This window comes from Callospermophilus lateralis, chromosome 8 (genome assembly GCF_048772815.1).
Source record: "Callospermophilus lateralis isolate mCalLat2 chromosome 8, mCalLat2.hap1, whole genome shotgun sequence".
In the NCBI taxonomy this organism is placed as follows: Eukaryota; Metazoa; Chordata; class Mammalia; order Rodentia; family Sciuridae; genus Callospermophilus; species Callospermophilus lateralis.
In genome coordinates, this window is record NC_135312.1 from 139,525,072 (window position 1) to 139,538,943 (window position 13,872).

A 13,872-nucleotide genomic window follows, 5' to 3' on the forward strand; every position below is an offset into this window, starting at 1 on the left:
GGAGAACACAGAGTCAGAAGTCCAAGGAAGACATGAAAGACTTCATCCAGACCCTGTCAGACTGGCCGCCAGAAAGAGCCCACGGCCTTACACCAGCAGTGAGAGGGGCTCCCTCCTGGTCCCCCGCCCCCGCCCGTGCCCTGGCCGGGTCTGCCTCTCCATTCTGCTTGGAAGACTGGGTTCGCACTAACTCATCAATGAGGCAGACGAAGCTCTGGAAAGTTCCTCTGCCTCTGAGCTTTCTCTCAGAGAAGGCTGGGTGGTTTGACCCAGGTGAACGTGAGTCATGAATGAACACGGCGAGTTAAGGGTTTTCACAACCATTTTAATCATTCACTGCATCTGAGACTGAAATGCAGCACCACAACGGAAGGCCGCCGACTGGGATGGCTCTCTGCTAGTGACAGCCGCGGGTGGCTTGCCAGAGAGGAGTGCAGGGACAGCCACTCTGCTGCGCAGGTTCTGTGGCACCCGCTGCCTGCTCACAGGTCCTCCGACTCTGGCACCGTGGTGTCCTCTGCAGACTCAGCAGCTACCACTATGGGAATATTCTCAGACACCCATCCCTTCGGAGTCCTGTTGAAGGACCGTCGGCCAGAAAGGGGGTTGGCAAAAGCCATGAACCTAGGATCTGTCAGCAGCAGTAGCTCAAAATCTGGAACTTTGAATTTCACCATTTTTGATGCCTTTTCAAATCCTCCAAATGGGGTGGCCACTCTGTGGGAAATGGAGGGAAAAACAAGTAACAATTAATATTCAAAGTTAATAGGGAGCAGTTCACATTCTCAAGGTGGTGTTAGGATGGTCCTGCACTCTCAGAGCACAGTCTCCAGGCTTGGCCTGCCAGGCCAGCTTTCCTGGAAGGCCCAGGTCTTTAGACGGAGCTGGGTACGTGCTGAGTTGAAGTACAGTAGCCCATGCCTCTGCCTGAGCCCATAGGGATGTCCTTAGCGGTGCCTTTGCTGGCAATGTCCCCTGTTTAAGGTCCCTCCTCGTGCCTTCTTCCGCTGGTCTGCACCTGGGGTCCCTTGGAGCCACCCTCCCTTATCCCAATTCTGTAGCCTAGATGGTCCCCCAACTTCCTACAGCTTCTTTTTTCAAGTGCTTGTTTGTTTGGGACCTCTGTGACTCACAGATTCTTTGAGGGCAAGGAGCATGGCTTTTGCATCTTTCTATCTTCATCTCAGAAACCTCCACATTCTCCCACTGCTCTCTCGGTAGTGTCCTGCTTCCTTCCCACACATTTCTAGTGGGTGGTGCCGATTTATTCATTCAGCAACAGGCACGGTTCTAAGTGCTCAGTGGAATCAGAAGTCGGAGTCTTGGGTGGTAACCAAGGGCAGCATGAGACAAGAAAGAAACTCTAACATGGCAGAGTGCCTTGCGGTGATGGAGCTGGGCGGACAATCACAATGGGCCCTGTGATCCTGGGCGTGGCTTCCACGTTCTTGGGACTCCCTGTGGCCTTTCTAGTTAGTTCACATGCTCCTGTCACCAGATAGCACCTTTGGACACCTCAGGAAACCAGATGGGGACTGTGAATGTCCACTCTCCCAGAATGTGAGTAGGCACCAGGGAACTCTCCAGATGCACAGGAAGCACACGGACAGAAGAGGGTCACGGCGTCAGATGGAGCCTGTCCCAGCTCCTGGGCACCATCAGGGCCACAGCTGGGAGCCAGATACAATGGGAGTCGACCTTCCTGGGCTGGAGGACCAGCTTACAGAGCCAACGTCATCAAAGGAAAAGTGGTGGGAACGCAGCAGAGAGGCCACTCGCCCACGCCCTGTCAGAACTTTAGGGTCTAAATGGAATGAGGTGGGCAGGGGTGAGGGACGGTCAAGGCGTGAGAGGCACAAACAGGCTGGCCACAACCTCCCTCAACACATGAGATCCTGAACCGGGGGGAGCAGCGCTGGCTGCGGGTTGAGGAGAAAGGCTATGCCGAGGGAGGCCGAGGCAGGAGGCGGCAAGTTCAAGGCCTGCCCTGCCATTTAGCGAGGTCCTGTCTCAAACAAAAAATAGAATAAAAATGGGTGGGGATGTGGTCCCAGGTAGGGTTTACCTGGTTGAACCCCAAAAGAAGAGAGAAAAGGCTGACCCAGGATCACCCACGTGCCAAGGTCTTCTCCTGAGGGGAGAAGGTGGACTCTGTTTCAGGAGACGGGCAGGTTGGTGGCGAGAGAGTGTTCCCGGCCTGGCGGGCAGTGCCCAGGCCTGTGCTCCTCGATTCAGGGAGAGACAGTTGGCAAAACCACGCCTTCCTGCAGCCACGCTCAGCACGTGGAGAGACACAATGGTCTCAGCCAGCATGGGGGCCTCAGCAGCCGAGCGAGGTTGGAGAGAAGCCAGGAGGTCAGGGCCTGCCCAGGGATGGTAGAACTGGGCATGAGGAGGAGGGGGCTCAGAGGGGCTGTTGGACCACAGAAATGGAGAAGCAGGGGTGAGCGGAATCGGAGCATCAGTGAAGGAAACGGTACAGGGCAGCAAGGGGTCGGGTGGCAGAGGGAGTCCTGATGTTGAGGTGACAGTGATAATGGCAACTGTGCAGTTAGCAGGGAACCTCCGTCCACACTCCCTGGTCTGCTGGCATCTCTCTCCCTGCTGAAGAGCAGTGCTGTGTGTCTGTGCACCTGTCAAGAGGACTGTCCTACGGCTTCCCAGGACGCAGTGGAGGCTGCACCCGGCGATGTCACCGGCTGGTCTGCCACCCCCGGCTGTGGCTCTATCTCGGCAGCGTCTCATGAGGCTCCTGCGCTGGGCCTGAAACCATTATTCTGGAAATGAGGGGGATGGACTGGGAAAGCACCTGAGGAACCAGACTGGCCTCCAGGCGCTTTGGTTACCGGCTTCGGAGAAGCCATGAGAGCAAATGTTTGCCCAGTGGATACCACGTGCCAGAGGCCCGCTGACCGCTCCTCGAGCTTTCGGCTCACCCTGGGCTCCTGCTGGGGTGCGTCGTCTGGGGTGGGCTCTGAGACCCCGTTCGAGCTGTTGCTGAGAGCTCTTGGTGGCCAGGAGAACAGAGGCAGGTGTGTGATGGTCCCCCTGGAGCAGCCGCAGCCTGCTCTGTCAGGGAGGAAAGGCGACTTTGACTTGAAGCCTGGGTCAGGACCAGCTACGAAGTGTTAGGGACCTTTAGGGACCATAGCAGAATGAGAGCGGGCTCTGCTTGTTCAGAATCATGAAGAACTGCAAGCCGGGCCCAGCAGTGCCCCTGCGGTGCAGCCCCTCCTGGCCCCCAGCACAGGAGGCTGCAGCAAGCACATCCAGATTCAAGCTGATTCCATCAGCAGATCATCGCGGGAGCCCTCCATGGCCTGAAATGACATGTCACTAAAAATGACACGGAAGCCATTCAGCAGGAATGTCTGGCATTGGGAACTCCCGGCAGCACCCTGCTGGGTTGAGACCGCCCACTACCTGTGGCTTCCTACCCAGCTCTGTCTGAGTGCAGCACTGCACCAGAGATGGGGTGGCCCGCTGGAGCCACACAGCCACACAGTCTCTGGAGATGGGTGTGGCTGGCCAAGATGCCAATCAACTTGTGACTGCAAGGCAGCCTGAAGCAAGGCCCCGCCCACTGAAACCTCCTCCCTGCCTTAGATGTCCTCCAGTACAGACCAGAGCCACCTTCCTTGTTCTGCTCCAGCTCCTTTGAGGACTGGAAGATGTGCCAAGCGCTCCTCTTGTCTAATTTCTAGCTTTGTCTCTATTTTTTACTATTTCAACTTTCTGTTTCTTAGGCGACTCACATCTCCTGAGCAGGAATCTACCCTGGCGGGGTGCTGGCCCCCGCGATAGACCGTGTGCTCACTGATGCCAGGTAGATCTCACTGATGGCCCTGATCTTCTGCATCAGAGAGAAAAGTTCCTGTGCACCCGACCCATGACCCTCCTTCCTGGCGGCTCCTTTCTGCTTTCCCTGCAGGCTTGGGGGCGACTTTCCTATAAATGACAGTGCTCCCATGTCCCATCGCCACCTCCTGCCAGACCGGCAACGCTGCTGTTTACACAGCGGGCTTTCTCTTTTCTTTGGCACCACTGAGGCGACGTCCTGTTTGAATTTCACTGCCCTCCACACACACGTTGAAGAAAGCCCACCAGCAGAGATGCTCAGCCTTTCACAGAGAGACTCACGGTGAGATTTTTAAGATCTGTGAAAATAATTTTAAGTTTTAGGCCAAGTTAATGAAGCAAAATTTTCCATGGAAAGATCTGAAATGTTCTACTGAAAGATGATGGGCCAGCCCTGTAATTCCCTGAACATCAACTCTTCCAACGCAGGCTTGCCTGACGGACTGGCTCTGGGTCATCAGGTGGCAGGGAACAAGCCAGTCGACTTCAGATCCACAGCCAACAGATGCTTCCTTGTTTCCTTGGACTGATGGGACTCCACTTGCAAAAATGAATTGTGCTCACATACAAAACCCCCATAATCACTAATTATTCCGTAAGGCAAATGGTTGCATAAAATCTAAAACAAACTCTTCTACAAAGTGGCTAAAACCATACTTTATTTAAAGTTGTCTTAATCCGTGATTGTAGGATTTATGCTGTAGATGAGAACATGGAGATGTCAGAGGTGGAGGGCCACATTCGGGCCGTACACAAAGTGGGGAAGCCCCTTGCTCCCAGTTCACCTTTTCTCATGTTACATGGGTCTGACGTAGAATAAAACTTGAGTGTCCTTTAAGGGAGCCCCGGAGCACAAGGTTGAGTTCAACGCTCACCCCTCGTAGCACTTGGAAGCCAGGTTGCGTGCAGCCACCTCGCTGACTTGTGTGTGGCTGGGGCTGCCAGCCGTGCCCTCTCACTCTCCCCGGGGACCATCTGGAAATGGCATGTTTCTCTCCCTCCCTCTCTCCCACCATCACTCTCCCTCTCTCCCTCTCTCTCTCCCTCTCTATCTGTTGATCCTCTTTGTTTTTTATAAAAATGGAAAAATGCAGCAGAATAAAATCTTAAAGTAGTAACATGTTGAGTTATCTAAAGATCAAAAGAGAAGACACTTATGCCATGTTACCTTAACCATATGTGCAACATCACGTCAGAAACTAAGTCCTGGCCCGGGTGATTTTCCCATGGTCTTGAGTGGTCAGATGAGCACTGTTGACCGAGGATAGGGCAGCCCACTGGGCACCTGGAGAGCGTTCTGACCTTGGGTGACTGGGCTGAGCTCTGGATGTCAAGGTGCTTGGGGCACAGCGAGTGCACAAAGGCTCAGACATCTTCTGGGGCTATTTTTCTTTCTGAAATAAAGCAGTACTGAAGCCCAGAGGTGTAAAGAAAGCACAAGTCACTGGAGACGGTCAGGGAGCACTGCCTGCTGTCCGATGGCCCATGGCTGGCCGTGACAGCTGTCGCCTGTGCTCTGCTGAATGCCCTCCCCAGCTGCCATGATCTGCCAGTGACTCTTTGGGTTTCCTGTGGATGTGCTCGGGCCCCTTGCCACAGGGCAGTTTCATTTTCCCATTCCTCCCGTTGGTGATGCTCTTGCCCTACGGTCTAGGAGGGACAGCAAACACAACTTTTTGAGACATGTGTGTGTTTGCTTGGTTTTGACTTTTGCCTCTGGAGGTCATTTCCACTGGGTGTGAATTACCAGCTGGTGGCTCTCTGGTGACTGTGCAGTGCTCTCCTCTCTCTTCTGTGCGGAAGGCAGCCATCCTGTTTTTTCCTGTGCATTGGGAGTCAATGTGTCATTTGTTCCCTGACTCTGGGAGTCCCTATTGGCCTGGGTTTGCCCTTCTTGAGGTGCAGTCCTTCTTGGGGTGTAGCACTTTCTGGTATGTAGACTTCCTGGTACGTGATACTTCCTGGTGTGTGTACCTTTTGTAGGGCTTCTTGGTGTGAATAGTTCTCAGGTGGGTAGTACCTTTTGGTATGAAGCACTTCCTGGTGTGCAGGACTTCCTGGCGTCTTTACTTCTTGGCATGTTTATTTCCTGGTAAGTGGTACTTCCTGCTTTGGAGTGCCTCTTGGGATGCAGTACCTCTTGGTATGCAGTACTTCCTGGTGTGGAATACTGCTCTGATGTGGATATGAGGTATCTTCCAAAATCTCATGTGTGAGACAATTCAAGAATTTTGGAGGTGAAGAGATTAGATTATGAAAGCTATAACCTAATTGGTGATTAATGCACTGATATGAATTAAATGGGTGGTAAATAAGGCAGATAGGGTGTCTCAGGAAGAGGCAGGTCACTGGAGATGTGCCTGTGGCATTTATCGTCCTTGTCTGCTACATGGTGGCCATGACCTCCGCTGCTTTCCTCCTCCAAGCCCTTCCACCACCATGCTCTGCCTCACCTCGGGCCCGAAGCCATGGCTTTGGCCAACGATGGACCAAACCTCGGAAACTATGAGCCAAAATAAACTTTTCCTCCTCTTGTGTTGTTCTTGTCAGGTCTTTAGGACACAGGGACAAAATTGACACCAAAATTAGTACCAAGAAGTAGGGTCATTGCTGTGACTGACCTGACAGTATGGTTCAGAAGCCTTTGGAGCTAGTTTTCAGGGACAGGAATTTTGAAAAGTTTAGAGATGCCAGCTGGAAAAGCTTTAGAATGTTGTAGGTGGAGCTTAATGGGCAATTCTGGTGGCGCTCAGAAGACTGGGATGTTGAGGGTGAAGTGTGGGACTGTGAGGTTCCAGAGCAGGAGCAGGACTCTGTCGGAAACAGACTAGAGGGCATTTGTATCATGTTCTGGCTGAGAAGTTGTCCACTTTGCCATATCCTGAGAATTTCTGTGAGGCTGAATGTAAAGGAGATCTACTAACGAATCTGGTGGAGGAAGTTCCAACAGCACAGTGTTGAGGCAGTTGCATGAATATTTCAACAAATTTACTGTGACATCAGGAACAGAAAACCAAGCAGAGGGATTTGAAAAATGCAGTTTGGCTGGAAAAGTGTAAAACTGGGGCTAAGGAAATTGTAGCCATTAAAGACAGATATTATAGTCATCCAAAAAAACACTAAACACTTCACCCAAAGTAAGAAAGATGACTTGAGGCATCTCAGGAGTAGGCATCTACTCGAGGTGTGAAAGTTGGAATTCCTCAGGAAGAGAACATGGAACACCTGCTTGCACAGGGCCTGGGAAGTTGTTCACTGAGCTCAGCCACCAGGCACTTAGAGGCTGCTGCAGCCATGGTCCCAGAGGCTTGGCTACTGCTTGAGATGGCAGCCACCATGAGGTGCTGGTTCTGCAGGAATGCAAGATGCTGGAGTTAGGGGGTCATGGAGTCTTCCCCCAAGATTTGAAAGGCCAGGGAGGCCAGGAAAAGTATGGCAGGGTTGGAGTCCCTGTGGGAAGCCCCTAAGAGGGCAAATAGTGAAGACTGAGAAGGAAGCCAAAGCTGCAGTGGAGACCCCAAGATTAAGAAATGCCAGTAATGTGGGCTGTCTGCAAGGAAAGCTGCAGGAACTGAGCACAGACAACCAAGAGGCTGTGACCAGCAAAGCCACAGGGCAGGACGTCACAATGCCCTGGGACATGGACCTATGGGACTTGTTTGCTCAGGGGATTTTGGTCTTGCTTTGTCCCCATCCCTCCTTTCTATGCCCTCTCCTTTGCAGTGGAACAGAAATGTTTACTCTGTCGCTATATATCAGATGTATATAACTGGCTTTTGATATTGACTCTCCTAGCTAAGAGTTTGCCATGAGTCTCTGCTGAGATTTTAGACTTGGACTTTTAGGCGATGCTGGAACTGTTAGGGTGGTGGGGACTCTTGAACCTGGACTCGATGTATTTTGCATTATGAGAGAGATATAAGCTTTTGAAGCCAGGATCAGAGTATTAAGGTTTAGATATAAGGAGTCCCCCAAAAGCTCATATGTGAGACAATGCAAAACTTTTCAGAGGTGAAATGATAGTTCATATGAGAGTTGAAACCTACTCAGTGGGCCAACTGGGAGGCAGAGTAGGCTGGCATGGCGTGGTTGGGAGAAGTGGGCCACTAGGGAATGTGCCTCTGGGGCTATACTTTGTCCCAGGTGAGTGGAGCTCTGCTTCCTGGTGGCCATGTCCTTCCTGGTGGCCATGTGCTTTCTTCCTCTGTGCCCTTCCACCATGATGCTCTGCTTCACCTTAGGCCCAGAGCTATGGAGTGGCAAGCTGTGGACTGAGCCTCTGAAACCATGAGCCCAATACACTTTTCCTTCTTCAAGTTGTTCTCAGGTCTTTTGGTTGTAGCAATGCAAAGCTGACTAAAACAATAGTTCTTGGTAGGTAATAACTCTCGGAGTACAGCGCTTCCTGAGGTGGAGCTCTTCCTGGTGTGCGGCACCACTTGTGCTGTGCCTCTTGGTGTGCGGCACCTCTTGGTGTGATATATCTCTTGGTGTGTGGTACCTCTTGGTGTGTGGTACCACTGGTGTGTCCAGTATCTCTTGGTGTGTGGTACCACTGGTGTGCGGTACCTCTTGGTGTGTGGTACCTCTTGGTGTGCGGTACCTCTTGGTGTGTGGTACCACTGGTGTGCGGTACCTCTTGGTGTGCTGTACCTCTTGGTGTGTGGTACCACTGGTGTGCAATACCTCTTGGTGTGCGGTACCTCTTGGGGTGTGGTACCACTGGTATGCTGTACCTCTTGGTGTGCTGTACCTCTTGGTGTGTGTTACTACTGGTTTGCTGTACCTCTTGGTGTACGGTACCACTGGTGTGCAATACCTCTTGGTGTGTGTTACCACTGGTTTGCTGTACCTCTTGGTGTGCGGTACCTCTTGGTGTGTGGTACCACTGGTGTGCGGTACCTCTTGGTGTGCTGTACCTCTTGGTGTGTGGTACCACTGGTGTGCAATACCTCTTGGTGTGCAGTACCTCTTGGTGTGTGGTACCACTGGTATGCTGTACCTCTTGGTGTGCTGTACCTCTTGGTGTGTGTTACTACTGGTTTGCTGTACCTCTTGGTGTACGGTACCACTGGTGTGCAATACCTCTTGGTGTGCGGTACCTCTTGGTGTGTGTTACCACTGGTTTGCTGTACCTCTTGGTGTGCTGTGACTCTTGGTGTGTGGTACCACTGGTTTTCTGTACCTCTTGGTGTGCGGTACCACTGGTGTGCAATACCTCTTGGTGTGCTGTACCTCTTGGTGTGTGGTACCACTGATGTGCTGTACCTCTTGGGTGTGGTGTACCTCTTGGTGTGCGGTATCTCTTGGTGTGTGGTACCACTGGTGTGCCGTACCTTTTGGTGTGCTGTACCTCTTGGTGTGTGTTACCACTGGTTTGCTGTACCTCTTGGTGTGTGGTACCTCTTGGTGTGTGGTACCACTGGTGTGTCCAGTATCTCTTGGTGTGTGGTACCACTGGTGTGCGGTACCTCTTGGTGTGCTGTACCTCTTGGTGTGTGGTACCACTGGTGTGCAATACCTCTTGGTGTGCGGTACCTCTTGGGGTGTGGTACCACTGGTATGCTGTACCTCTTGGTGTGCTGTACCTCTTGGTGTGTGTTACTACTGGTTTGCTGTACCTCTTGGTGTACGGTACCACTGGTGTGCAATACCTCTTGGTGTGCGGTACCTCTTGGTGTGTGTTACCACTGGTTTGCTGTACCTCTTGGTGTGCGGTACCACTGGTGTGCAATACCTCTTGGTGTGCGGTACCTCTTGGTGTGTGGTACCACTGGTGTGCTCTACCTTTTGGTGTGCTGTACCTCTTGGTGTGCAGTACCTCTTGGTGTGTGGTACCACTGGTGTGCCGTACCTTTTGGTGTGTGCTGTACCTCTTGATGTGTGCTACTTCTTATATATACGACCTCTTGAACCTGAGGCTAGAAGCTTTTTGTCAACTTTGGAAACTTCTTGTCTGCTAATTCTCCCTCTCCTTCTGGAGTCGCAGTCACACACGCCATCTGCGTTGTTACTGCTCTGTGTGTATCTGCTGCTGCCTAGCTGCCTTTTGAATCCTGTTCTATGTTCAGAACATTTCCCTGTATCATGGCACCAGTGCAGCCCTTAGCTGCGGCTAGTCCGCTATTCAATCCAGGCACTGAGTTTTAAAGCGTCTCTATCATTCTGTCCAACAAGTGCAGAAGCCTCAAAACACACTCGGCATGTGTGAGATGAACAGCCTGGAAGTTGTGCACACACGCGCAGCTTCCACAGCCTGAGGTGTCCCTGCTCGATCACAACCCCACCCCTGGCCGTGGTCAGTGTTTTGACCTTCATGGTAACATAGACTTATATGATATTTCTAAAATTGGAATGAAACAAGTCATTCCAAAAGGACCAACTCTGTGATTCCTCACAAAGAGAGGACTGAAGATGGTGAAAATCACAGTCAGAAAGCAGGATGCGGCTACAGGACGAGGGGTGGGGAGAGCTGTCATTCATGGTGTGGATTCAGGTTTTGGGGTAGGGAGCACCTGGAGATGGGGTGGTCCTGGCAGCAAGCCAGGCTGAACGTGGTTAGTACTGCCACTGTGCACTTAGGAAGGGTTCAGATGGTAAGATGAGAGTGTGTTTTGCCACAGTAAAGAAGACGAAGGAAAAGCCAAAAGAGAGGAGAGGACTTGAGTCTGTGTTCCATCCTGCTTCCTGCTGTGAGGGCCCTGGATCTAGAGGAGGACCAGGGCCAGCCTGGGGGTGTGCAGGGCAGCCTCAGTCCTGGCTCTGGGGCCTCCCCTCCAGGGTTCATATCTGTACTTCCTGTCCTCAAGGATATTACCCAGCAGTCCTCCAGGGCCTGGGGTTCACATCTGTACTTTCTGTCCTCAAGGATATTACCCAGCAGTCCTCCAGGGCCTGGGGTTCACATCTGTACTTCCTGTCCTCCAGGATGTTACCCAGCAGTCCTCCAGGGCCTGGGGTTCACATCTGTTCTTCCTGTCCTCCAGGATTTACCCAGCATTCCTCCAGGGCCTGGGGTTCACATCTGTTCTTCCTGTCCTCCAGGATTTACCCAGCATTCCTCCAGGGCCTGGGGTTCACATCTGTTCTTCCTGTCCTCCAGGATGTTACCCACCCTCCTCCAGGGCCTGGGGTTCACATCTGTACTTCCTGTCCTCCAGGATGTTACCCACCGTCCTCCAGGGCCTGGGGTTCACATCTGTACTTCCTGTCCTCTAGGATGTTACCCAGCAGTCCTCCAGGGCCTGGGGTTCACATCTGTTCTTCCTGTCCTCCAGGATTTACCCAGCATTCCTCCAGGGCCTGGGGTTCACATCTGTTCTTCCTGTCCTCCAGGATTTACCCAGCATTCCTCCAGGGCCTGGGGTTCACATCTGTTCTTCCTGTCCTCCAGGATGTTACCCACCCTCCTCCAGGGCCTGGGGTTCACATCTGTACTTCCTGTCCTCCAGGATGTTACCCACCGTCCTCCAGGGCCTGGGGTTCACATCTGTTCTTCCTGTCCTCCAGGATGTTACCCAGCAGTCCTCCAGGGCCTGGGGTTCACATCTGTATTTCCTGTCCTCTAAGATGTTACCCACCGTCCTCCAGGGCCTGGGGTTCACAACTGTACTTCCTGTCCTCTAGGATGTTACCCAGCAGTCCTCCAGGGCCTGGGGTTCACATCTGTACTTCCTGTCCTCTAGGATATTACCCAGCAGTCCTCCAGGGCCTGGGGTTCACATCTGTACTTCCTGTCCTCTAGGATGTTACCCACTGTCCTCCAGGGCCTGGGGTTCACATCTGTTCTTCCTGTCCTCCAGGATGTTACCCACCCTCCTCCAGGGCCTGGGGTTCACATCTGTATTTCCTGTCCTCTAAGATGTTACCCACCGTCCTCCAGGGCCTGGGGTTCACATCTGTATTTCCTGTCCTCCAGGATGTTACCCAGCAGTCCTCCAGGGCCTGGGGTTCACATCTGTACTTCCTGTCCTCTAGGATGTTACCCAGCAGTCCTCCAGGGCCTGGGGTTCACATCTGTACTTCCTGTCCTCCAGGATGTTACCCACCCTCCTCCAGAGCCTGGGGTTCACATCTGTACTTCCTGTCCTCTAGGATATTACCCACAGTCCTCCAGGGCCTGGGGTTCACATCTGTACTTCCTGTCCTCCAGGATGTTACCCACCCTCCTCCAGAGCCTGGGGTTCACATCTGCAGTTCCTGTCCTCTAGGATATTACCCAGCAGTCCTCCAGGGCCTGGGGTTCACATCTGTACTTTCTGTCCTCTAGGATGTACCCAGCAGTCCTCCAGGGCCTGGGGTTCACATCTGTACTTCCTCTCCTCTAGGATGTACCCAGCAGTCCTCCAGGGCCTGGGGTTCACATCTGTACTTCCTCTCCTCTAGGATGTACCCAGCAGTCCTCCAGGGCCTGGGGTTCACATCTGTACTTCCTGTCCTCCAGGATGCTACCCAGCAGTCCTCCAGGGCCTGGGGTTCACATCTGTACTTCCTGTCCGCTAGGATGTTACCCAGCAGTCCTCCAGGGCCTGGGGTTCACATCTGTACTTCCTGTCCTCCAGGATGTTACCCAGCAGTCCTCCAGGGCCTGGGGTTCACATCTGTACTTCCTGTCTGCTAGGATGTTACCCAGCAGTCCTCCAGGGCCTGGGGTTCACATCTGTACTTCCTGTCCTCCAGGATGTTACCCACTGTCCTCCAGGGCCTGGGGTTCACATCTGTACTTCCTGTCCTCTAGGATGTTACCCAGCAGTCCTCCAGGGCCTGGGGTTCACATCTGTACTTCCTGTCCTCTAGGATGTTACCCACCCTCCTCCAGGGCCTGGGGTTCACATCTGTACTTCCTGTCCTCTAGGATGTTACCCACCCTCCTCCAGGGCCTGGGGTTCACATCTGTACTTCCTGTCCTCTAGGATGTTACCCAGCAGTCCTCCATGGCCTGGGGTTCACATCTGTACTTCCTGTCCTCCAGGATATTACCCAGCAGTCCTCCAGGGCCTGGGGTTCACATCTGTACTTCCTGTCCTCCAGGATGTTACACAGCAGACCTCCAGGGCCTGTGGTTCACATCTGTACTTCCTGTCCTCTAGGATATTACCCATCAGTCCTCCAGGGCCTGGGGTTCACATCTGTACTTCCTGTCCTCTAGGATATTACCCAGCAGTCCTCCATGGCCTGGGGTTCACCTCTGTACTTCCTGTCCTCCAGGATTTACCCAGCATTCCTCCATGGCCTGGGGTTCACATCTGTACTTCCTGTCCTCTAGGATGTTACCCACCGTCCTCCAGGGCCTGGGGTTCACATCTGTACTTCCTGTCCTCCAGGATGTTACCCACTGTCCTCCAGGGCCTGGGGTTCACATCTGTACTTCCTGTCCTCCAGGATGTTACACAGCAGACCTCCAGGGCCTATGGTTCACATCTGTACTTCCTGTCCGCTGGATATTACCCAGCAGTCCTCCAGGGCCTGGGGTTCACATCTGTACTTCCTGTCCTCTAGGATATTACCCAGCAGTCCTCCAGGGCCTGGGGTTCACATCTGTACTTCCTGTCCTCCAGGATATTACCCAGCATACCTCCAGGGCCTGAGGTTCACATCTGTACTTCCTGTCCTCCAGGATATTACCCACCGTCCTCCAGGGCCTGGGGTTCACATCTGTACTTCCTGTCCTCCAGGATGTTACCCAGCAGTCCTCCAGGGCCTGGGGTTCACATCTGTACTTCCTGTCCTCCAGGATGTACCCAGCAGTCCTCCAGGACCTGGGGTTCACATCTGTACTTCCTGTCCTCCAAGATACCCACCATCCTCAAGGGCCTGGGTTCACATCTGTACTTCCTGTTTTCCAGGATGTTACCCACCGTCCTCCAGGGCCTGGGGTTCACATCTGTACTTCCTGTCCTCCAGGATATTACCTAGTAGTCCTCTAGGTCCTGGGGTTCACATCTGTACTTCCTGTCCTCCATGATTTACCCAGCATTCCTCCATGGCCTGGGGTTCACATCTGTACTTCCTGTC

At 53.0% G+C, this 13,872-nt stretch overlaps 1 protein-coding gene across 1 annotated transcript in view; it reads right to left on the minus strand.

Moving 5' to 3' along the window:
* Positions 1 to 348: 348 nt before the first annotated feature.
* Positions 349 to 13,872, minus strand: part of Myoz2 (myozenin 2) — a 40,730-nt gene continuing 27,206 nt past the window's right edge. Inside the window, exon 6 of the mRNA XM_077110193.1 lies at positions 349 to 717. Within this exon, the coding sequence (XP_076966308.1) occupies positions 483 to 717 (235 nt within the window). The 3' untranslated portion in view covers positions 349 to 482. The remainder of the gene's footprint in view (positions 718 to 13,872) is intronic.